This window comes from Melozone crissalis, unplaced genomic scaffold (assembly GCF_028551555.1).
Source record: "Melozone crissalis strain CALT ecotype California unplaced genomic scaffold, PUWL_Pcris_2 ptg000079l_1, whole genome shotgun sequence".
NCBI classification, from domain to species: Eukaryota; Metazoa; Chordata; class Aves; order Passeriformes; family Passerellidae; genus Melozone; species Melozone crissalis.
Window position 1 is genome coordinate 4,468,529 of NW_026535856.1, and position 22,984 is coordinate 4,491,512.

General features: G+C 57.2%; 2 gene segments (V, D, J or C); both read left to right on the forward strand.

Moving 5' to 3' along the window:
• Nucleotides 1-6,232: 6,232 nt before the first annotated feature.
• On the forward strand, nucleotides 6,233-6,706 carry LOC128946279 (immunoglobulin heavy variable 3-23-like; the record flags this gene model as incomplete). The annotated part of the segment is given in 1 exon segment: nucleotides 6,233-6,706. A coding segment is annotated over 1 exon segment (474 nt), but the record flags the coding sequence as incomplete, so codon positions are not given.
• A 5,392-nt stretch (nucleotides 6,707-12,098) lies between these two features.
• Nucleotides 12,099-12,509, forward strand: LOC128946280 (Ig heavy chain V region 6.96-like; the record flags this gene model as incomplete). The annotated part of the segment is given in 1 exon segment: nucleotides 12,099-12,509. A coding segment is annotated over 1 exon segment (411 nt), but the record flags the coding sequence as incomplete, so codon positions are not given.
• Between the last annotated feature and the right edge of the window lie 10,475 nt (nucleotides 12,510-22,984).

Sequence of the window (22,984 nt, forward strand, 5' to 3'; positions counted from 1 at the left end):
TTTGGTGTGGGGCAATCACTGGGAAGGTCCCCATGAGCAACAGCAACAGGAGCACCAGTATTGACAGATTTCCCACAGAAATAGATGGCGGAATCCTCGTCCTTGAGGTTGTTCATGGTCAGCGTCACTGAGCTCTGCCCGTTGTCCCTGGAGATCGTGAACCGGCCCTTGACGGATGGCGCATACCAGGTGCTGCCACCATTACTGATATCTGCAATGTCCTCCAGCCCCTGCCCGGGTCTCTGGCGATACCAGCCCATCCCAAAACTGCCAGAATCGAACCCGGACCCTCGGCAGAGGAGGCGCAGGGATCCCCCGGGGGGCTGGAGGTCCCCCCTGCACTCCAGCAGGGTCACGGCCGCCCGGAGCCCTGCGGGACAAAGGGGAGATGGGGATGGGAAACCTGATTGGTGAAGAGTGCCCAACTTCGCATAGCATGCTTCAAAAATGGGGCAGGACCCACCTGTGAGCAGGGTGATGAACTCCAATGGTCCCAATTTGAGGCCAATAGTCAGGATTTAGGTCAAGGGTTGAGCTTTTCCCTCATCCCCATCTCCCCTTTGTCCCGCAGGGCTCCGGGCAGCCGTGACCCTGCTGGAGTGCGGGGGGCCACCTCCAGCCCCCCGGGGGGTCCCTGCGCCTCCTCTGCTGAAGGTCCGGGTTCAATTTTGGACAATTTGGGATGGGCTGGTGTCGTCAGAGGTCCGGGCAGGCCCTGGAATGCGTCGTGAGTGTGAACAACAATGGTGGTTACCCCAAATACGCGCTGTCGGTCAAGGACTGGTTCACGATCTCCAGGGACAACGGGCAGAGCTCGATCACGCTGACCATGAACAACCTCAAGGACGAGGATTCTGGATCCTATTTCTTTGTGAAATCTGTCAATACTGGTAACCCTGTTGCTGCCTATATTGACCATTCCGGTGGTTGCACCACCCCATCAGAGCCCCCCTTGTCCCCAAACCCAGACTCTTCCTCCCCAAACCTCAGCCCTTGACCCTTTGTCCCAAATCTCCCCCATTTGCCCCAACGGTAAGCACTGACCCCAAACCCTCCCCTGCTCTTGCCTAAAAACTCAACCATTCGCCCCAAAACTTCACCCCTGGGCTCCAGTTCAGGCCTCCTACAAACAGGACCTTGGACTGGGTTGAGGTTATGGAGAAATGGGCAAAATTGGAGAAACGTACAGAGTTGGGGACACAATGGTAGAGTTTTGGAGAAAATGGTTGAGGTTTTAGAAGGGCTGAAACTTGGGGGACGCATCGCTGGGATTGGAGAAATTTCATGACCCTCATGGTCATTAGCATAAGTGAAGGAAAAAGAGCATCAGCATTACCACCAGCATAACCATTGTCACGTTTGGCACAGAAATGGGATCCAAAATCCTCGTCCTTGAGGTTGTTCATGGTCAGCGTCACCGAGCTCTTCCCGTTGTCCCTGGAGATCCTGAACAGGCCCTTGGCCGATGGCACATAGTTGGTGGTGCCACCATTTTCACTGATCCCTGCGAGCCACTCCAAGCCCTGCCCGGGTTTCTGGCGGATCCACTGCATGCCGAAACTGCCAAAACTGAACCCGGACCCTCGGCAGAGGAGGCGCAGGGAACCCCCGGGAGGCTGGAGGTACCCCCCCCGCACTCCAGCAGGGTCACGGCTGCCCGGAGCCCTGCGGGACAAAGGGGAGATGGGGATGAGAAACCTGATTGGTCCAGAGCCTCCTAGTGGGCAAGGCCAGCTGTAAAAAGAGGCGGGACCCACCTGGGAGGAGGAGGATGAACTTCAAGGGTCCAAGTTTGGGGACAATAATCAGGACTTGGGTCAAGGGTTGAGCTTTGGGCTCATCCCCATCTCCGCTTTGTCCCACAGGGCTCCGGGCGGCCGTGACCCTGCTGGAGTGTGGGGGGCACCTCCAGCCCCCCGGGGGATCCCTGCGCCTTTTCTGCCGAGGGTCCGGGTTCAGTTTTGGGAGTTATGAAATGTTCTGGATCCGCCAGAGGCCCGGGCAGGGTTTGGAATACGTCGCAGGGATCTACAATCCTGATGGCACCACCTACTACAATCCATCGGTCACGGCCCGGTTCAGGATCTCCAGGGACAACGGGCAGATCTCGGTGACGCTGCCCATGAACAACCTCAAGGATGAGGATTCCGGATCCTATTTCTGTGCCGAGAGTGCTGGTGCTGGTTGGGCTGAAAGTGCTCATCTTATTGACGATGGCCTTGCTGTCCCCATCCCCATCTCCGTGTCCCCGCCCTGTCCCCGTTGCCCAGACCCTTCCCCCACAGCCCCAGCCCACACCCAGCCCTTGACCATTGATCCCAACCTTTCTCTGCCTCAGCCCCACTTCTCACCTGCTGACCCCAAACCACAACTCCTGACCCCAAATCACCTCTTTGTGACCCAAACCTTTGCTCTGAAGGTCAGGGATTGAGGCCCAGGGTCCTGATTTGGGGCCAAAAGTTTAGGATTCGTGTCAGCGGCTGTGGCTGAGAGCGCAAAGTGGGATTTTGGGGCAGAATCGGGCGTTTTTGGTGCAAACTTAGTTGGATTTGGGGCAGAACCAGTTTGGGGGTTTGGCTCCATGGTTGGTGTCGTGCAACTGGGGGAGATCTGGGACAAAGGGTCAAGAATGCGGTGAAGGGCTGAGACCCAGGGGAAGGGTCTGGGGATTGGGGACAGGAAAGGACACTGAGATGGGGGCTTGGATCCACCATGGATGTCACCTAAATTAGCACCAGGACCCACATAACCAGCATAAGCACTTTTGGCACAGAAATAAGATCCGGAATCCTCGTCCTTGAGGTTGTTCATGGTCAGCGTCAACGAGCTCTGCCCGTTGTCCCTGGAGATCCTGGACTGGCCCTTGACTGATGGCGCGTAGAAGGTGCCGGAACCATCCCAGCTGATCCCTGCAAGCCACTCCAGGCCCTGCCCGGGTCTCTGGCGGATCCAGTTCATGTCGTAGCTCCCGAAACTGAACCCGGACCCTGGGCAGAGGAGGCGCAGGGACCCCCCGGGGGTCTGGAGGTCCCCCCCGCACTCCAGCAGGGTCACGGCTGCCCGGAGCCCTGCGGGACAAAGGGGAGATGGGGATGGGGCCAAAGCTCAACCCTTGAACAAAATTCTGATTATTGGCCCCAAATTCTGACCCCTGGGCCTTCTCATCTTCCTCCAAAGTGGGTCCCGACTCTTTTCCAGCTGGCCAAACCCACTTTGAAGCCCTGGACCAATCAGGTTTCTCATCCCCATCTCCCCTTTGTCCCGCAGGGCTCCTGGCGGCCGTGACCCTGCTGGAGTGCGGGGGGGACCTCCAGCCCCCCGGGGGGTCCCTGCGCCTCATCTGCCGAGGGTTCTGGTTCTTCTTTGGGGGTTTTGGCATGCACTGGGTGCGCCACAGACCCGGGCTGGGGCTGGAATGCCTTGCAGGGATCAGCAGTGGTGCTTACACCGACTACGCGCCATTGGCGCAGGGCCGGTTCAGGATCTCCTGGGACAACGGGCAGAGCTCGGTGACGCTGACCATGAAAAACCTCAAGGACGAGGATTCCGGATCCTATTTCTGTGCCAAGGTTGCTGGTGCTACTGCTCCATATAATGATGCCTATGCTATTGGGCCCGCACCCATCGCTGTGTCACCACTTGCCCTCACCTGTCCCAGACCCTTCCCCAAACCCCAGCCCCTGACCCCATTCCTTTCCCCATGCCCCAACCTCAAGGACGAGGATTCTGGATCCTATTTCTGCGCCAGGGTTGCTGATGGTTATTGTGCTGGTTGGGGTGCTGCAAATATTGTTTATGTGTTTTTCCCTCTCTCTGTGCCCCAAGCCTTCCCTCCACTCCTGACCCTTTGTCCCAACCCTGCCCTGCTCTGGCCCCAAATCTCAGCTCCTGGCCCTAAATCAGTGCCGGTTTCACCCTGAGCTTGGCCTCAGCCGTAAAATCCCAACCATTGCCCCCAGACTGGACCCATTCTGGCCCAGAAATTCAGTGGTGGATCTGAGTCAAAGACACAGACCAAATCTGGCCCATTTTCCCCAAATCTTGACCATTTGCACCCAGTTTTGGAGACCTAGGCTGAGACTTGGAGCCCAGAGCTGAGGTTTCGGGCCAAGAATTGAGAATGTGGGGCAGAGCCAGCCCAGAGCTGGGACACGGGGACAGGAGTGGGGTCAGGGGCTGGGGATTGGGGAAGGGGATGGGGAATGGGGACAGGTGGGGACACAGCGATAGGGATGAGGTGAACACCATCCATACCAGCAGCAGCACCCCAATTATTATAGGCAGCTTTGGCACAGAAATAGGATCCACAATCCTCGTCCTTGAGGTTGTTCATGGTCAGCGTCACCGAACTCTGCCCGGTGTCCCTGGAGATCCTGAACGGACCCTGGGCGGATGGCGCGTAGTTGGTGCTGCCACCACCACTGCTGATACTTCCAACCCCTTCCAGCCCCTGCCAGGGTCTCTGGCGGATCCAGCACATTTCAAAACTTCCAAAATCAAACCCGGAACCTCGGCAGAGGAGGCATAGGGACCCCCCGGGGGGCTGGAGGTCCCCCCCGCACTCCAGCAGGGTCACGGCCGCCCGGAGCCCTGCGGGACAAAGGGGAGATGGGGATGAGGGCAAAGCTCAACCCTTGACCCAAATCCTGACCCGTGGCCCAAACTGGGACCCTTGGAGTTCATCATCCTCCTGCCAGGTGGGTCCTGTCTGATTTTTGAAGCATGCCATGCAAAGTTGGGCACTCTTTACCAATCAGGTTTCTCAATCCCATCTCCCCTTTGTCCCGCAGGGCTCCGGGCGGCCGTGACCCTGCTGGAGTGCGAGGGGCACCTCCAGCCCCCCGAGGGGTCCCTGCGCCTCCTCTGCCGAGGGTCCGGGTTCGATTTTGGCCAATTTGGGGTGGGCTGGATCCGCCAGAGACCCGGGCAGGCGCTGGAGTGGCTCGCGGAGATCACCAACACTGGTGGAAACATCGGCTACGCGCCATCGGTCAAGGGTCGGTTCACGATTTCCAGGGACAACGGGCAGAGCTCGGTGACGCTGACCATGAACAACCTCAAGGACGAGGATTCCGGATCCTATTTCTGTGCCAGGGCTTTTTGTGCTGGTTGTTGGGCTGTTGCTAATCATGGTGACAATGCTGTTGATAGCGTCTAACTTCTAGTTTTTGCTCCTGTCCTACCATTGCATCTCCAAATTTTCGATTTTCCTCCCAAACCTCACCTCTTGTCTCAGATCTTGACCCTTTGTCCCTATTTGCATCAATGATCAGCACTGACCCCAAATCCTCTCCTGTTTCGGCCCCAAAACTCAGCCATTGGCCCTAAACCGTCACCCTGACCCTTTGTCCAAGCATCGCCCTCTTTGCCCCAACGCTGCCCAATTGGCCCCAAACCCTGCCCTGGGTCTGGCCCCAAACTCAACTCTTGGCCCCAAATCTCATCCTCGACCCCCGAAAGATCCCAAAGGGCCAAGATTTGGGGTGAAATTGGGCAAATTTTTGCACCAACTCAGTTGGGTTTGGGGCAGAACCAGTCAGGGTTTGGGGTCTTTGGTCACCATGGGTGGAAATGGGGGAGATATTGGACAAACGGTCAAGAGCGAAGATTATGGAGAAGGACCTGGGGGTTGAGGACAGGAGGGGACACTGAGATGGGGGTGGATCCAACTCAGGTCTCTTCATAATTAGCACCAGGACTGCAATCATCACCAGCAGATTTGGCGCAGAAATAGGATCCGGAATCCTCGTCCTTGAGGTTGTTCATGGTCAGCGTCACCGAGCTCTGCCCGGTGTCCCTGGAGATCCTGAACCGGCCATGGACTGATGGCACGTACTCGGTGTTGCCACGGCTGTGCCACTCGCTGCGAGCCACTCCAGCCCCTGCCAGGGTCTCTGGCGCGCCCATTGCATGGCATCACTGCCGAAACTGAACCCGGACCCTCGGCAGAGGAGGTGCAGGGACCCCCCGGGGGCTGGAGGTCCCCCCCGCACTCCAGCAGGGTCACGGCCGCCCGGAGCCCTGTGGGACAAAGGGGAGATGGGAATGAGGTCAAAGCTGAACCCTTGACCCAAATCCTGACCCTTGGCCCCAAACTGGGATCTTTAGAGTTCATCATCCTCCTCAGAGGTGGATTCCACCACTTTTTCCAGCTGGCCACACAAACTTAGGGGCCCTTGACCAATCAGGTTTCTCATTTCCATCATCTCCCCATTTTCCCGCGGGGCTCCGGGCGGCCGTGACCCTGCAGGAGTGCGGGGGGGACCTCTCGCCCCCCGGGGGCTCCCTGCGCCTCCTCTGCCGAGGGTCCAGGTTCAGTTTCAGCAGTTTTGAAATGGAATGGGCTCGCCAGAGGCCCGGGCAGGGGCTGGAGTGGGTCACGGTGATCAGGAACGATGGTGCTGACACCTACTACGCGCCATCATTCAAGGGCCGGTTCACGATCTCCAGGGACAACGGGCAGAGCTCGGTGATGCTGACCATGAACAACCTCAAGGACAAGTATTCCGTCGTTTATTTCTGTGCCAAACGTGCTTATGGTGATTATTGGGCTTATGCTGATGCTTATCAGTTTTTCCCCATCCCCGTGCCCTTGCTCCCCTCCTGTCCCCATTCCCCAGGCCCCTCCCCCAAACCCCAAGCCCTGACCCCGTTCCTGTCTCCTTGTCCCAACCCTGATAAGACCCAGATATCTGATTTGGGCTGATCCCTGAGCCATGCAGGCCAATCTGGATAAATCTTGGAGACAGAGAGCCCCAACACCCAATCAGCTCAGAGATGCCACCATCTCAGCAAGCTCAGTGATTTCAGCTCTTTAGTGATTCTCAGCTCCTTGAGGATTTCAGCTATTTAGTGATTTCAGCTCTTTCGTGATTATCAACTCTCTCAGGATTTCAGCTCTTTCGTGATTCTCAGCTCTCAGGATTCCAGCTCTTTGCTCATCCGCTGGGGCGCCTTTGGCTGGGGCAGAATCAGACAGACAGAGAGGAGCAGGAGAGGTCCTGGTGGTTCCACAGCCATGGTTCATTGAGGGATCTGTGAGGGGTTGCAGTGACAGCTCTTCTCCTGTCAGATGGGCTAAACCAGCCCCTTTTCTAGGGTACAGGGGGATCCAAACGTGTCCAACAGTGAGGGTCAGGGAGAAGTCACAAATGGGGTTACAGAGAGAAGCTCTGGTGTGAGAGGCAGAAGACAGGAGATTATTTTGCTGTTCCATCATGACTGACCAGTTCCAGCTGTTACATCTCAATCCTGCATGGAGCTCTCGCAATCTCTGTGGACTCTGCTAAAGGACATGGGGTCAACACGATAGGCAACAGTCTCCCAGCCAGTACCAACGTCAACAGATTTGGCGCAGAAATAGGATCCGGAATCCTCGTCCTTGAGGTTGTTCATGGTCAGCGGAACCGAGCTCTGCCCGTTGTCCCTGGACATCCTGAACCGGCCCTTGACAGACGGCGCGTAGGCGGTGGTGCCACCACTGGTGATCCCCACGAGCCATTCCAGGGCCTGTCGGGGTCTCTGGCGGATCCAGAGCATGGTTGAACTGCCAAAACTTTACCCGGACCATCGGCAGAGGAGGTGCGGGGACCCCCCGGGGGGCTGGAGGTCCCCCCCGCACTCCAGCAGAGTCACGGCCACCCGGAGCCCTGCGGGACAAAGGAGAGATGGGGACGGGAAACCTGATTGGTCAAGAGTGCCCAACTTCACATGGCATGCTTCAAAAATGGAGCAGGACTCACATGGGTGGAGGATGATGAACTCCATGGTTCCCAGTTTGGGGCCCAGAGTCAGGATTTGGGTCAAGGGTTGAGCTTTGGCCCCATCCCCATCTCCCCTTTGTCCCGCAGGGCTCCGGGCGGCCGTGACCCTGCTGGAGTGCGGGGGGACCTGCAGCCCCCCAGGGGGTCCCTGACGTTTCTGTGCCGCGCATCTGAGTTTTATTTTGGCAGTTTTGGGATGGGCTGGATGCGCCAGAGACCCGGGCAGACGCTGGAATACATCGCCAGTATCAGCAACACTGGTGGTTGCACCTACTACACGCCATCGGTCAAGGGCCGGTTCAGAATCTCCAGGGACAATGGGCAGAGCTCGGTGACGCTGACCATGAACAACCTCAAGGACGAGGATTCCACCATTTATTTCTGCACCAAATGCGCTAGTAGTAGTTATGGTGGTGGTGTTGCTGCTTTTAGTGACAATTCCGGCAGTGGCCCCAGCCCTAGGATGGTCACCCGATGTCTCCACTCCCAGTGATCCTTCCTCCAGAGCCCAGCTTTTCTCCTCAAGTGTTAAAGAGTTTCCCCCAAACTCCGCCCCTGCTGCCTCAACCCTACACTTTCCCCCAGTTTTGCCCATTTCACCCAAATCTCCCCGAGCTCCCTGGGCCCTGATTGGAGGAGGCCTGAACTGGAGGCCAGGGGTGAATGTTTGGGGCCAATGGTTGACATTTGGGGCAGGAGCAGGGGAGGGTTTGGGGTCAGTGCTGACCATTGGTGCAAATGAGGACAAAGGGTGAAGATCTGAGTCAATGGGTGAGGTTTGGGAGAATGGTCAGAGGGTTGGGGACATCGGGGGACCCAACAACAAAGGCCGGCCTGAAACCGGCACCAATACCATAAGCTTCATAATTACAACCAGCAAAATAACACTTCGCGCAGAAATAGATGGCAGAATCCTCGTCCTTGAGGTTGTTCATGGTGAGCATCACTGAGCTCTGCCCGTTGTCCATGGAGATCGTGACCCGGCCCTGCACTCACGGCGCATAGTAGGGGTAAGCAGCAGTGCTGATCACCGCGAGCAACTCCAGCCCCTGCCTGGGTCTCTGTCAGACTCAGAGCAGGTCAGAACTGCTGAAACTGAACCCGGACCCTCGGCACAGCAATGTCAGGGACCCCCTGGGGGGCTGGAGGTCTCCCCCGCACTCAAGCAGGTTCACGGCCCCCCGGAGCCCTGCAGGACAAAGGGGAGATGGGGATGAGGCCAAAGATCAACCCTTGACCCTAATGTCCCAACTATCGGCCTCAGGATGTGACAATTTGTTTTTCTCCTCCTGCTCCTGGTCACCCTCCCAGGTGGGTCCCGTCCCTTTCTCCAGCTGGCCACACCCACTTTGGGTCCTCAGCCAATCAGGTTTCTCATCCCCATCTCCCCTTTGTCCCGCAGGGCTCTGGGCGGCCGTGACCCTGCTAGAGTGTGGGGGGGACCTCCAGCCACCCGGGGGGGTCCCTGCGCCTCCTCTGCCGAGGGTCCGGGTTCGATTTTGGGAGTTTTGGGATGGGCTGGTATCGACAGACACCAAAGAATGCACTGGAATGGCTCGCAAGTATCACCAGCAATGGTGGCAGCACCTGGTACGCGCCATCGGTGCAGGGCCGGTTCAGGATCTCCAGGGACAACGGGCAGAGCTCAGTGACACTGACCATGAATAACCTCAAGGACGAGGATTCCGCCGTCTATTTCTGCGGGAAATCTTACAATACTGGTGGTCCTGGTGCTGCTGCTCATGGGGACCTGCGAAGTCCTGGTCTCACCCTCATCACTGCATCCCCCCCTGTCCCCATTCCCCAGACCCTTGCCCAGCTCCCAGCCCATGACCCAGCCCATGACAATTTCTCCATTTCCCTTTCCCCTCTCCAGCCCCAAACCCCAACCCTTGGCCGTTGATCTTCCCCCAAACTCTGCCCCAAAGGTCAGCGTTGGGCCGGGGCTGGGGACACGAATTCAGTCACCGAGAACGGGGACGAGGGCTGGTATCATGGGGGAGGGACTGGGGTTTCAGGACAATTAGGGATGCAACAAAGGGGGCGGGGCTAAATGCTCCATAACCAGCACCAACAGAGTCAGTACGATCAGCAACAACAGCATTATAACCCTCAGGAGTTTTGGCACAGAAATAGGATCCGGAATCCTCATCCTTGTGGTTGTTCATGGTCAGCGTCACCGAGCTCTGCCCGTTGTCCCTGGAGATGCTGACTCGGCCGCTGAACGATGACGGGTATCTGGTGTCTCCATCATAGTCAATCCCTGCAATGTATTCCAGGCCCTGCCCAGGTCTCTGGCGGATCCACATCAGACTGGTTCGTCCAAAACTGAACCCGGACCGTTGGCAGAGGAGGCGCAGGGACCCCCCGGGGGGCTGGAGGTCTGCCCCGCACTCCACCAGGGTCTCAGCCGGCCGGAGCCCGGTGGGACAAAAGGGAGATGATGGAAATCGAAAGTCTGATTGGTGTAGGGCTTTTAAGTGGGCGTGGCCAGCTGGACAAAGGGGTAGAACACTCCTGGGAGGAGGATGATGAACTCCAAGAATCCCAATATGGGGCCCAGAGTCAGGACTTGGGTCAATGCTGAGCTATGCTCTCATCCCCATCTCCCCTCTGTCCCGCAGGGCTCCGGGCGGCCGTGACCCTGCTGGAGGGCAGGGGGGACCACCAGCCCCCCGGGGGGTCCCTGACGTTGCTGTGCTGAGGGTCCGGGTTAAATTTTGGGAGTTATGGAATGTACTGGATCTGCCAGAGACCCAGGCAGGGTTTGGAATATGTTGCAGGCATCTACAACACTGGTGGCACCACATTCTACAATCCATCGGTCAAGGGCCAGTTCAGGATCTCCAGGGACAACGGGCAGAGCTCGGTGACGCTGACCATGAACAACCTCAAGGACGAGGATTCCGCCACCTATGTCTGTACCAAGAGTGCTGGTGCTGCTTGGGCTGAAAGTGCTCATCCTATTGACGATGGCCTTGCTGTCCCCATCCCCCTCTCTGTGTCCCCCCTGTCTCCGTTGCCCAGACCCTTCCCCCAAACCCCCAGCCCACATCCAGCCCTTGGCCATTGATCCCAACCTTGCTCTGCCTCGGCCCCAGTTCTCACCCGCTGACCCCAAACCACAACTCCTGACCCAAATCTCCACTTTGTGCCCCAAAACATTGTTATAAAAGTGGATACTTCAAGCCAAGGGTTAAGGTTTGAGTCAACTTTGTGGTAAGGTGCGGAGAGCGGATTTCAGGCCGAACCACTCCAAGATTAGGACATGGGGACAGCAATGGGGTCCAGGCTTGGGGTTTTGGGGAAGGGTCCAGGGAATGGAGATAGGTGGGGACCAGGGAACAGGAACACAGCCAAATGCAACCGAAACATGAAAGTGACCAATACCTGCAGCAGCGTTCCAACCAGCACTACCAACAACACTTCTGCCACAGAAATAGTATCCGGAATCCTCATCCTTGAGGTTGTTCATGGTCAGCGTCACCGAGCTCTGCCCGTTGTCCCTGGAGATTGTGAACAGGCCCTTGACTGAATCCGCGTACCTGGTGCTGCCACCATCGTTGCTGACACTTGCGACTGCTTCCAGCCCCTGCCCGGGTCTCTTCCGATACCAGCTCATGTGAAAACCACCGAAACTGAACCCGGACCCTCGGCAGAGGAGGCGCAGGGACCCCCGGGGGGGCTGGAGGTCCCCCCCGCACTCCAGCAGGGTCACGGCCGCCCAGAGCCCTGTGGGACAAAGGGGAGAAGTGTGGAGAGCTTTGTGGACAGCTGGTTGGCTGTTAAAGGTCACGTCGACATAATGCCGCTGGTTAAGCTTGAAAGGGACAAGTACAGGAGCCAGCAGCCAGTGTCCAATGACAGGCAAGGACATTGTGCCCTTGGTGCCACAGCAGGATAGGGGACAGCATCTTTGGAAGGAATACGAAGAGAAGTTTAAATAAAATATCCACAAGAATGCAGAAGGAGGCGCAGTTGGCTGATGAGTAACCGACCAATGGTGAGCTTGCCTTTGCAATATGCATGAGCCTCATTAACACCAATATAAAGATGCGTGCCTACCAATAAAGATTTGAGACTTGCTGATCACTCATATCGCGTGCCGCATTTCTCCAACCCATCCAGACAGAGATGGGGATGGCCAAAGCTCAACCCTTGGCCCCAAAGTCCCAGTTGTTGGGCCCAGGTTGTGACAATTTGTTCTTCTCCTCCTGCTCCTGGTCACCCTCCCAGGTGGGTGTCATCCCTTTTTCCAGCTGGCCACACCCACTGCAGGCCCACAGCCAATCAGGTTTCTCATCCCGATCTCCCCTTTGTCCCGCAGGGCTCCGGGTGGCCGTGACCCTGCTGGAGTGCGGGGGGCACCTCCAGCCCCCCGGGGGTTCCCTGCGCCTCCTCTGCCGAGGCTCCGGGTTCAGTTTTGGGAGTTACCCCATGTACTGGGTGCGCCAGAGACCGGGCCAGGGGCTGGAATGGTTCACGCGCATCTACAGCAATGGTGGCTACACCTATGACGCGCCATCGGTCAAAGGCCAGGTCACAATCTCCAGGGACAACGGGCAGAGCTCGGTGACGCTGACCAAGAACAACCTCAAGGACGAGGATTCCAGATCCTATTTCTGTGCCAAGGGTGCTGATGCTTATACCTGGAATGCTGCTGCTTATGGTGAAGACCCCAGTGGTGGATCCACTCACCCATCTCAGTGTCCCCACCTCTCCCCAAACCCCCAACAATTCACCTAAACCTCAGCTGTGGGCCCATCCCCGCCCGGGGGTCGCTGTCCCAATCCCCACCGGGACGGGGCTGTGGGGACCCCTCTGGAGCCGTTTGGTTTCCCACCATCGCTCTCCTAACCGGGCTGTGGCCATGGGGTGGTGCCGGCGGCTCACGGCCCCGGCAGCACACACAGAATTCAATGGCGCAGCTCACCGCGAGAGGTTTGTGGCCAATCACACAAAGCAAAGGCAGATTGACACGGTGGGCCCGGATCTGGGACATCCTCGTCAGTTTTGGGGAATTTGGTTGGGACGTGGAGCCCAGAGCTGAGGTTTGGGGCCAAGAGCTGAGATTGGGGCAAAACCAGTTCAGAGCTGGGACACGGGGAAAGGAATGGGGTCAGGGGCTGGGGACTGGGGGAAGGGTCTGGGGAATGGGGACATGAGGGAAACAGCCATGGGGATGGGGACAAAACGACAGGCAACATTCTCCCAACCAGCACGATCATCAACACACTTGGCACAGAAATAAACGGCGGAATCCTCGTCCTTGAGGTTGTTCATGGTCAGCGTCACCGAGCTCTGCCCGTTGTCCCTGGAGATCCTGAACCGGCCCTGCACCGATGGCACGTACCCGGTCAAACCAACATTGTAGCTGATACTCGCGAGCCACTACAGCGCCTGCCTGGGTCTCTGGCACACCCAGTTCATGTCGTAGCTTCCGAAATTGAACCTGGACCCTCGGCAGAGGAGGCGAAGGGACCCCGCAGGGGGCTGGAGTTCCCCCCAGCACTCCAGCAGGGTCACGGCCGCCCGGAGCCCTGCGGGACAAAGGAAAGATGGGGATTGGGAACCTGATTAGTCGAGGGCCTCAAAGTGGGCAAGGCCAGCTAGAAAAAGGGGCAGGACCCATCTGGGAGGAGGATGATGAACTCCAAAGGTCCCAATTTGGGGCCCAGAGTCAGGATTTGGGTCAAGGGTTGAGCTTTGGCCTCATCCCCATCTGCCCTTCGTCCCGCAGGGCTCCTGGCGGCCGTGACCCTGCTGGAGTGCTGGGGGGACCTCCAGCCCCCCGGGGGGTCCCTGCACCTCCTCTGCCGAGGGTTTAGGATGAGTTTTGGGGATTATGGAATGTTTTGGATCCCCCAGAGACCCGGGCAGGATCTGGAGCGGCTCGCGAGTGTCCACAGCAGTGGCAGTACTTTCTATGCATCATCATTCAAGGGCCGGTTCACGATCTGCAGGCACATCGGGCAGAGCTCGGTGACGCTGACCATGAACAACCTCAAGGACGAGGATTCCAGATCCTATTGCTGCGCCAAGGGTTTTGCTACTTATGCTGGTGATAACGATGCCTGCTGTATTGACCCCTTCCCCATCACTGTGTCCCTACCTGTCCCCGTTCCCCAGACCCTTCCCCAGCTCCCAGCCCCTGACCCAGCCCGTGACCATTTCTCCATTTCCCTTTCCCCTCTCCGGCCCCAAACCCCAACCCTTGGCCATTGATCTTCCCCGAAACTCTGCCCCAAAGGTCAGCACTGGACCCGGGGCTGGGGACACGAATTCAGTCACCGAGAGCGGGGACGAGCGCTGGGATTTGGGGGCAGGGTCTGGGGATCCGGGACTGGGGGGGACACAGCCATGGGGCGGCAGGTTCAAAACCATAAGCAACATCAGCAGCATCGTACCAAACATTAGCAGATTTGGCACAGAAATAGGTGGCAGAATCCTCGTCCTTGAGGTTGTTCATGGTCAGCGTCACCGAGCTCTGCCCGTTGTCCCTGGAGATCCTGAACTGGCCCTTGACTGAGGGTGCGTAGCCGGTGCTGGAACCATCGCTCTTAATCCCCCCCAGCCATTTCGTCACCTGCCCGGCTCTCTGGCGGACCCACTGCATCCCAAAATTCCCAAAACTGAGCCCGGACCCTCGGCAGAGGCGGCGCACGGAACCCCCGGGGGGCTGGAGGTGCCCCCCGCACTCCAGCAGGGTCACGGCATCTGACTCCAGGAGTCAGAATGCTGAACGATTGCTCTATTAAATCTCTACTATATTACATTATTATTCTATTTTATTACATTAATACAATATTATATCTCATTATTACTATATTACATCTCATTAGTAATATATTATATCTCATTAATACTATATTACATCTCTTTAATACTATATTACATCTCCTTAATGGTATATTACATCTCATTAATGCTATATTATATCTCATTAATATTATATTATATCTCATTTATTCTATATTATATCCCATTATTACTATATTACATCTCATTAATGCTATATTATATCTCATTATTCTATATAACATCTCATTAATGCAATATTATATCTCATAAATACTATATTATATCTCATTAATGCTATATTACATCCATACTAAAGAGATACTAAAAGAATTCCGTACAAAAGACATGAAAAATCTTAAAGAATTCCCGCGAGAGTTTGACAGAGCCAGGTCATGGCTTGGAGCCCATTGGCCAAGGAAACAAAACAATCTGCAGCAGAACCATAATGATGAATCCCTGCAGGGGAACAATCCCCCCGACACATTCCAACATGCGCAGAAACAACAGGAGCAGCGAGGAGAGATGGGAATTGTTTCCTCTTCATCTTCTCCCTGTGCTGCTCCAGGAAAAATCCTGTGACAGAAAGAGAGAAACAGAGAGAGAGAGGGAGAGAGAGAGACACAGAGAGAGAGAGGGAATGGTGTCTGACTCTGTGCTGGGAATGAGAATGGCACAGCTGGGCCTGGTGCCCATCTCCCCTTTGTCCCGCAGGGCTCCGGGCGGCCGTGACCCTGCTGGAGTGTGGGGGGGACCTCCAGCCCCCCGGGGGGTCCCTGCTCCTCCTCTGCCGAGGGTCCGGGTTAAATTTCGGGAGTTTCTCCATGTTCTGGGTGCGCCAGAGACCTGGGCAGAGGCTGGAATTCGTGGCAGGGATCAAGGACAATGGTGGCAGCATTGCCTATACACCATCGTTCAAGGGCCGGTTCAGGATCTCCAGGGACAACGGGCAGAGCTCGGTGACGCTGACCATGAACAACCTCAAGGACGAGGATTCCGGATCCTATTTCTGTGCCAAATGCGTTGATGGTGGTTGTGCCTATAGTGATGGTACTCTTGGTGTGGCATTTATTGCTGGTTCTGGTCTTGGTCCCAAATACCTCCACTTTGTTCCCAAATATCCCATATTCCTCTGATCTCTATACCAAATCTCAGCCCTTTTCATCAAATCTCGGCCATTTTACCCCAAACTCTGCCCCTGCTGCCCCAACCCCCGAATTTCTCCCAGTTTTTCCCATTCCACCCAAATCTCCCCCAGCTCCCAAGACCTGGTTGGAGCAGGCCTGAACTGGAGCCCAGGGGTGAAGGTTTGGGGCCAATGGTTGAGTTTTGGGGCAGGAGCAGGGGAGGGTTTCGGGTCAGTGCTGACCATTGTGGCAAATGGAGACAAAGGGTCAAGGGCTGGGTCAATGGGTGAGGTTTGGGATGAAAAGCAGAACTCTGGGGACTCAATGATGGGAGTGGGATAAAAGGCAAGAACTTGAGACCATCCTGGGCAGCGTCACTATTAGCAGCAGCACCATAACCATCAGCAGCCCTGGCACAGAAAAAGGATCCGGAGTCGTTGACCTTGAGGTTGTTCATGGTCAGCGTCACCGAGCTCTGCCCGTTGTCCTGGTAGATCGTGAACCGGCCCTTGACCGATGGCGCGTAGTAAGTGGCTCCACCAATGTTTATGTACGTCACGAATTCCAGCCCCTGCCCGTGGCTCTGGCGCACCCAGTTCATGGCAAAATTGCTGAAACTGAACCCGGACCCTCGGCAGAAGAGGTGCAGGGACCCCCCGCGAGGCTGGAGTTCCCCCCCGCACTCCAGCAGGGTCACGGCCGCCCGGAGCCCTGCGGGACAAAGGGGAGATGGGGATGAGGGGATGGATTGGCTGTACGGTCAAAGTTGGCGCTGCCATTCCAGAAAAAGGGTGTGGGATCCACCCGGGATGACTGGCCGGAGTTGCAGGAGGAAGATGGTGAGGTCCAAGGGTCCCAATTTTTGGGCAACATCAGGATCTGCATGCAAGAATTTGGGTGATGTTTTCCTTCATCCCCATCTCCCCTTTGTCCTGCAGGGCTCTGGGCGGCCATGACCCTGCTGGAGTGCGGGTGGGACCTCCAGCCCCCCGGGGGGTCCCTGCACCTCCTCTGCCGAGCGTCCGGGTTTGATTTCGGGAGTGTTGACATGTTCTGGATCCGCCAGAGACCCGGGCAGGGGTTGCAATACATCGCAAGGATCTACTACACTGGAGGTTACACCGACTACGCGCCCTCGGTCAAGGTCCGGTTGAGGATCTCCAGGGACAACGGGCAGAGCTCGGTGACGCTGACCATGAACAACCTCAAGGACAAGGATTCCGCCACCTATTTCTGTGCCAAATGTTACAGTAGTAGTTGTGGTGGTGGTGGTGCTGCTTATGGTATTGATGGCGGTTGTGGTCCCGAGTCCTTTCTTCTGTGTTCCCAGGTATCACAGAATTCTCTGACCCTTCCCCCTGGTTCCTGCCCTTTTTATCAAATCTTGACCATTTCCTCCAAACTCCTCCCCTGTTGCCGCAATTTTTGGTTTCCCCCCAATTTTCCCCATTTCTCCCCAGTCTGGCCCTTCCCCTCCGTCCCAGTGTGGCACAGGGATCGCTCCAGGGCCCTTTGCACACAAAGCTTTTTGTGCAGCCGGCGCTCTGCCGCAGCGCCCCGAGGCTGAGCTGCCCTCTGCCAAACACAGATGTTCACAATGACCAAAACCAGGAACCTTCTGTTTCCTTTCCTGCCCCGGCCGGGCCCTGGTAGCTGCCGGGGAGGAAGTGGAGGGAGGGTGCGAAGCCCCAAAATCGCGGCGTCTGCTTCTCCCTCCCTCCCTCGCTCCCACCTGGGGCTTCACTTCTCCCTCAGCGGCCGCGGTGTCTGGGGCTGCTCATTGGGGCTGGGCTGGAATCCTCTCTGGGAGCTCTGGACGTGGTGACGATGCTGGTGGTGGCCCCAAACCCCCATCCCTGGCTCCCCAAATGTCCCAAAATCCCCAAATCCTGCCCCAAATCCCAACCCTTGACCCCATTCTTGACCTTCTCCCCCAGTGTCCACCACCTTTGCCCACACTTTCGACTTTCCCGCAGTTTTGCCCATTTCACCCAAATCTCCCCCAGCTCCCCGGGCCCTGATTGGAGGAGGCCTGAACTGGAGGCTTGGGGTGAAGGTTTGGGGCCAATAGTTTAGTTCTGGGGCAGGAGCAGGGCAGGGTTTGGGGTCAGTGTTGACCGTTGGTGCAAATGGGGGAGATTTGGAACAAAGGGTCAAAGGCAGAGGTTTGGGGAGGGAGAGTCTGGGCTTGGGGACAGAGCGGGACATGGGGACGGGACTCGATCCACAACTGTCATCTTCACTAAAAGCACCAAGACTGCAACAACCACTATCAGCATATTTGGCACAGAAATAGGATGCGGAATCCTCGTCCTTGAGGTTGTTCATGGTCAGAGTCACCGAGCTCTGCCCGTTGTCCCTGGAGATCCTGAACCGGCCCTTGAACAATGGCGCGTAGCTGGTGCAACCACTAGGGTTTATGCTGGACATGTATTCCACTCCCTGCCCGAGTGTCTGGCGCACCCAGTGAATGGTGTAACTCCTGAAACTGAACCCAGACCCTCAGCAGAGGAGGCGCAGGGACCCCCCGGGGGGCTGGAGGTCCCCCCGCACTCCAGCAGGGTCATGGCCGCCCGGAGCCCTGCGGGACAACAGGGAGATGGGGATGGGAAACCTGGTTGGCTGTGGCTCAAGGTTCACATGTTGAGATCCAGACGTGGGTGGGACCCACCTGGGAGGTCCAGCAGGAGAAGAAGGAGGAGGATGATGAACTCCAAGGGTCCCAGTTGGGGGCCAAGAGTCAGGATTTGGGTCAAGGGTTGAGTTTTGGCCTCATCCCCATCTCCCCTCTGTCCCACAGGGCTCCAAGCGGCCATGACCCTGCTGGAGTGCGGGGGGGACCTCCAGCCCCTCGGGGGGTCTCTGCGCCTTCTCTGCCCAGGGTTCGTGTTCAGTTTCCGCAGTTTTGGGATTATCTGGGTCCGCCAGAGACCTGGGCAATGTTTGGAATGGGTCACGGGCATCTACAGCGATGGTTCCTACATCTACTACGCGCCATCAGTGAAGGGCCGGTTCACGATCTCCAGGGACAATGGGCAGAGCTCGGTGACTCTGACCATGAAAAATCTCAAGGACGAGGATTCTGGATCCTATTTCTGTGCCAATGGTGCTTATCGGGGTTGGTTGGATGGTTCTGGTGTTGAACATTTTGACCCCACCCCCATCTCCTCATCCCCCCTGTCCCAGTTGCCCAGACCCTTCCCCCAAACCCCCAGCTCACACCCAGCCCTTGACCATTGATCCCAACCTTGCTCTGCCTCGGCCCCAATTCGCACCTGCTGACCCCAAACCACAACTCCTGACCCCAAATCTCCTCTCTGTGCCCCAAACTTTGCTCTGAAGGTCGGGGTTTGAGGCCCAGGGCCCCAATTTGGGTTGGAATTGGGGATTTGTTTCAGTGGTGGCAGCTCAGGGCCAGCAGCGCAGATTTGGGCAGAGTCGGGCGAGTTCAGCCCAGCGGTCCTGGCAGAGGGTCCGGGGCCAGCCCAGGAGCCAAAATGGCCCTGAGTGGCCCCCGAGCTGAGGTTTGGGGCGCAGAGCTGAGAATGTGGGGCAGGTCCAGGGCAGGGTTGTGGCCCGGGGACCGGAATGGGGTGAGATGCTGGGGATTGGGCAAAGGGGATGGGGCAGATGGGGACAAGTGGGGACACAATTGTGCGTGTGGGGCCAAAACCATGGGTGTCATTATCACTAGCAGTGCCACCAGCGCCCATGGCACAGAAATAGCATCCGGAACCCTCGTCCTTGAGGTTGTTCATGGTCAGCGTCACTGAGTTCTGCCCATTGTCCCTGGACGCTGTGAAGCGTCCCCTGACTGATGGCGCGTAGAAGGCGCCGCCACCACTCCAAATCCCCACAAGCCCTTCCAGTCCTTGCCCTGGTCTCTGGCGGATCCAGTACATGGCAACATTCCTGAAATCAAACCCGGAACCGCGGCACAGCAACGTCAGGGACCCCCCGGGGGGCTGGAGGTTCCCCCCCGCACTCCAGCAGGGTCACGGCCACCCGGAGCCCTGCGGGACAAAGGGGAGATCATCAAAAATGAGAAATATGATTGCTCCAGAAGGGGGAAAGGGGTGTGGCTTTTGGAAAAATGGGCGGGGCCCACCTGGGCGGGGCAGCAGGAGCAGCAGGGCCAGGAGCCGGAGGGAATTCAAGGAATTGGCCGTGTTGTGCTGGGGTGGGGTCCCGGGGGATTTTGGCAGTCATTAATGAGTTTCTAATTGCACCATCAGTGGAGAAGAATCAGGAGGAGGTTTCCAATTACTAACAAGTGGATACGGGAGAATTGCACGATTTGAGGCAACTTATTATATAGGAGATCTCTGGTAGAAATTTGGGAGCAAACCAGGGCAGTTTGGTAATAACTGGGAAGGATTGGGGATGGGCTCCGGGCTGCCGTGACCCTGCTGGAGTGCGGGGGGTACCTCCAGCCACCCACAGGGTCCCTGTGCCTCCTCTGCCGAGGGGCCGGGTTCAGTTTCGGGGCTCACTCCATCACCTGGACCCGCCAGAGGCCCGAGCAGGGGCTGGAATGGCTGGCGCTGATCGACGTTAGCGGTGCCCACGCCTGGTACGCGCCGTTGGTGCAGGGCCGGTTCAGCATCTCCAGGGACAGCGGGCAGAGCTTGGTGACGCTGACCATGAACAACCTCAAGGACAAGGATTCTGGATTTTATTTCTGTGCCAGGGGTGCTGATGACGACGCCGATGATATTGATGCCTGTGGGATTGGCACCACCACCATGGCTGTGTCCTCAAATGTCCCCATTCCCCAGACCCTCCCCACATTCCCAGCCCTCGTCCCCGCACTCGGTGACTGAATTCGTGTCCCCAGCCCCGGGCCCAGTGCTGACCTTTGGGGCAGAGTTAGGGGGAAGATCAAGGGCCAAGGGTTGAGGTTTGGGGTTCAAAGAGGGGAAAGGGAAATGGAGAAATGGTCACGGGCAGGGTCCGGGGCTGGGAGCTGGGGAAGGGTCTGTGGAACAGGGACAGGTGGGGATGCAGTGACGGGGAAGGGGCCAATACAGCAGGCATCATTATCAGCAGCATAACCAGCAAAACCCTTGGCACAGAAATAGGATCCGGAATCCTCGTCCTTGAAGTTGTTCATGGTCAGTGTCACCGAGCTCTGCCCATTGTCCTGGGAGATCGTGAACCAGCCCTTGACCGATGGCGTGTAGGCAGTGCTGGAACCACTGCTGTAGATCCCTGCGACGTATTCCAGCACCTGCCTGGGTCTGTGGCGGATCCAGAGCATGTCAGAGGTGCCAAAACTGAACCCGGACCCTCGGCAGAGGAGGCGCAGGGACCCCCTGGGGGGCTGGAGGTTCCCCCCACACTCCAGAAGGGTCACGGCCGCCTGGAGCCCTGCGGGACAAAGGGGAGATGGGGATGGGTCCAAAGCTCAACCCTACACCCAAATCCTGACTCTTGGCCCCAAACTGGGACCCTTGGAGTTCATCATCCTCCTCCCAGGTTGGTCCCGCCACTTTTTGAAGCATGCCAGGCCAACTAGGGCTCTCTTCACCAATCAGGTTTCTCATCACCATATCCCCTTTATCCCACAGGGCTCCGGGCGGCCGTGACCCTGCTGGAGTGCGGGGGGGACCTACAGTCCCCCGGGGGGTCCCTGCGCCTCCTCTGCCGAGGGTCTGGGTTAAACTTTGGGAGTTTTGAAATGGAATGGGCTTAACAGCGTCCCGGGCAGGGGCTGGAGTGGGTCGTGGGGATCAGGTACGATGGTGCTGACACCTACTATGCGCCATCATTCAAGGGCCGGTTCACGATCTCCAGGGACATCGGGCAGAGCTCAATGACGCTGACCATGGACAACCTCAAGGACGAGGATTCCGCCGTTTATTTCTGTGACAAACGTGCTTATGGTGATAATTGGGCATATGCTGATGCTTATCAGTTTGTCCCCGTCCCCGTGCCCTTGCTCCCCTCCTGTCCCCATTCCCCAGGCCCCTCCCCCAAACCCCAAGCCCTGACCCCGTTCCTGTCCCTTTGTCCCAACCCTGATAAGACCCAGATATCTGATTTAGGCTGATCCCCAAGCCATGCTGGCCGATCTGGATAACTCTGGGCGACAGAGTGCCCGAACAGCCAATCAGCTCAGAGATGCCACCATATCAGCAAGCTCAGTGACTTCAGCTCTTTAGTGATTCTCAGCTCTCAGGATTCCAGCTCTTTTATTGATTATCAACTCTCTCAGGATTCCAGCTCTTTTATGGATTATCAGCTCTCAGGATTTCAGCTCGTTAGGGATTCTCAGCTCTCAGGATTCCAGCTCTTTGCTCACTCTCTGGGGCACTTTTGGCTGGGGCAGAACCAGATGGACAGAGAGGACAAGGAGAGGTCCTGGCGGTTCCACAGCCATGGTTCATTGAGAGATCTGTGAGGGGTTCCAGCAACAGCTCTTCTCCTGTCAGATGGGCTAAACCAGCCCCTTTTTATAGGGTACAGGGGGATCAAAACGTGTCCAACAGTGAGGGTCAGGGAGAAGTCACAAATGGGGTTACAGAGAGAAGATGTGGGGCGCTGGGCAAAAGACAGGAGATTATTTTGCTGTTCCATCATGACTGAGCAGTTCCTGCTGTTACGTCTCAATCCTGCATGGAGCTCTCGCAATCTCTGTGTACTCTGCTAAAGGACATGGGGTCAACACGATAGGCAACAGTCTCCCAGCCAGTACCATCATCAACAGATTTGGCACAAAAATCGCATCCGGAATCCTCGTCCCTGAGGTTGTTCACGGTCAGCGTCACCGAGCTCTGCCCGTTGTCCCTGGACATCATGACCCGGCCCTTGACAGACGACGTGTAGGCGGTGGTGCCACCACTGGTGATCCCCGCCAGCCACTCCAGCCCCTGTCGTGGTCTCTGGAGGATCCAGTACATGGTGGAACTGCCAAAACTGAACCCGGACCCTCGGCAGAGGAGGCGCAGGGACCCCCCGGGGGTGTGGAGTTTCCCCCCGCACTCCAGCAGGTTCACGGCCCCTCCCCATCCCCAAACCTTCAGTGGTTTCGCCGTTTTGCCACCAATTCCCTTTGTTTGTCCCCAGACATCCAACAAAGGTATCCTGAATGGTAAAGTGCCTTCACCCCTGCAATTAGCCCCAATTCATCCATTAATTATTCTGACAGCTCTTCTGACTTTTGCATCTACTCAGCCCCATCTCCCCTTTGTCCCGCAGGGCTCCGGGCGGCCGTGACCCTCCTGGAGTGCGGGGGGGGACCTCCAGCCTCGCAGGGGGTCCCTGCGCCTCCTCTGCCAAGGGTCCGGGTTCAGT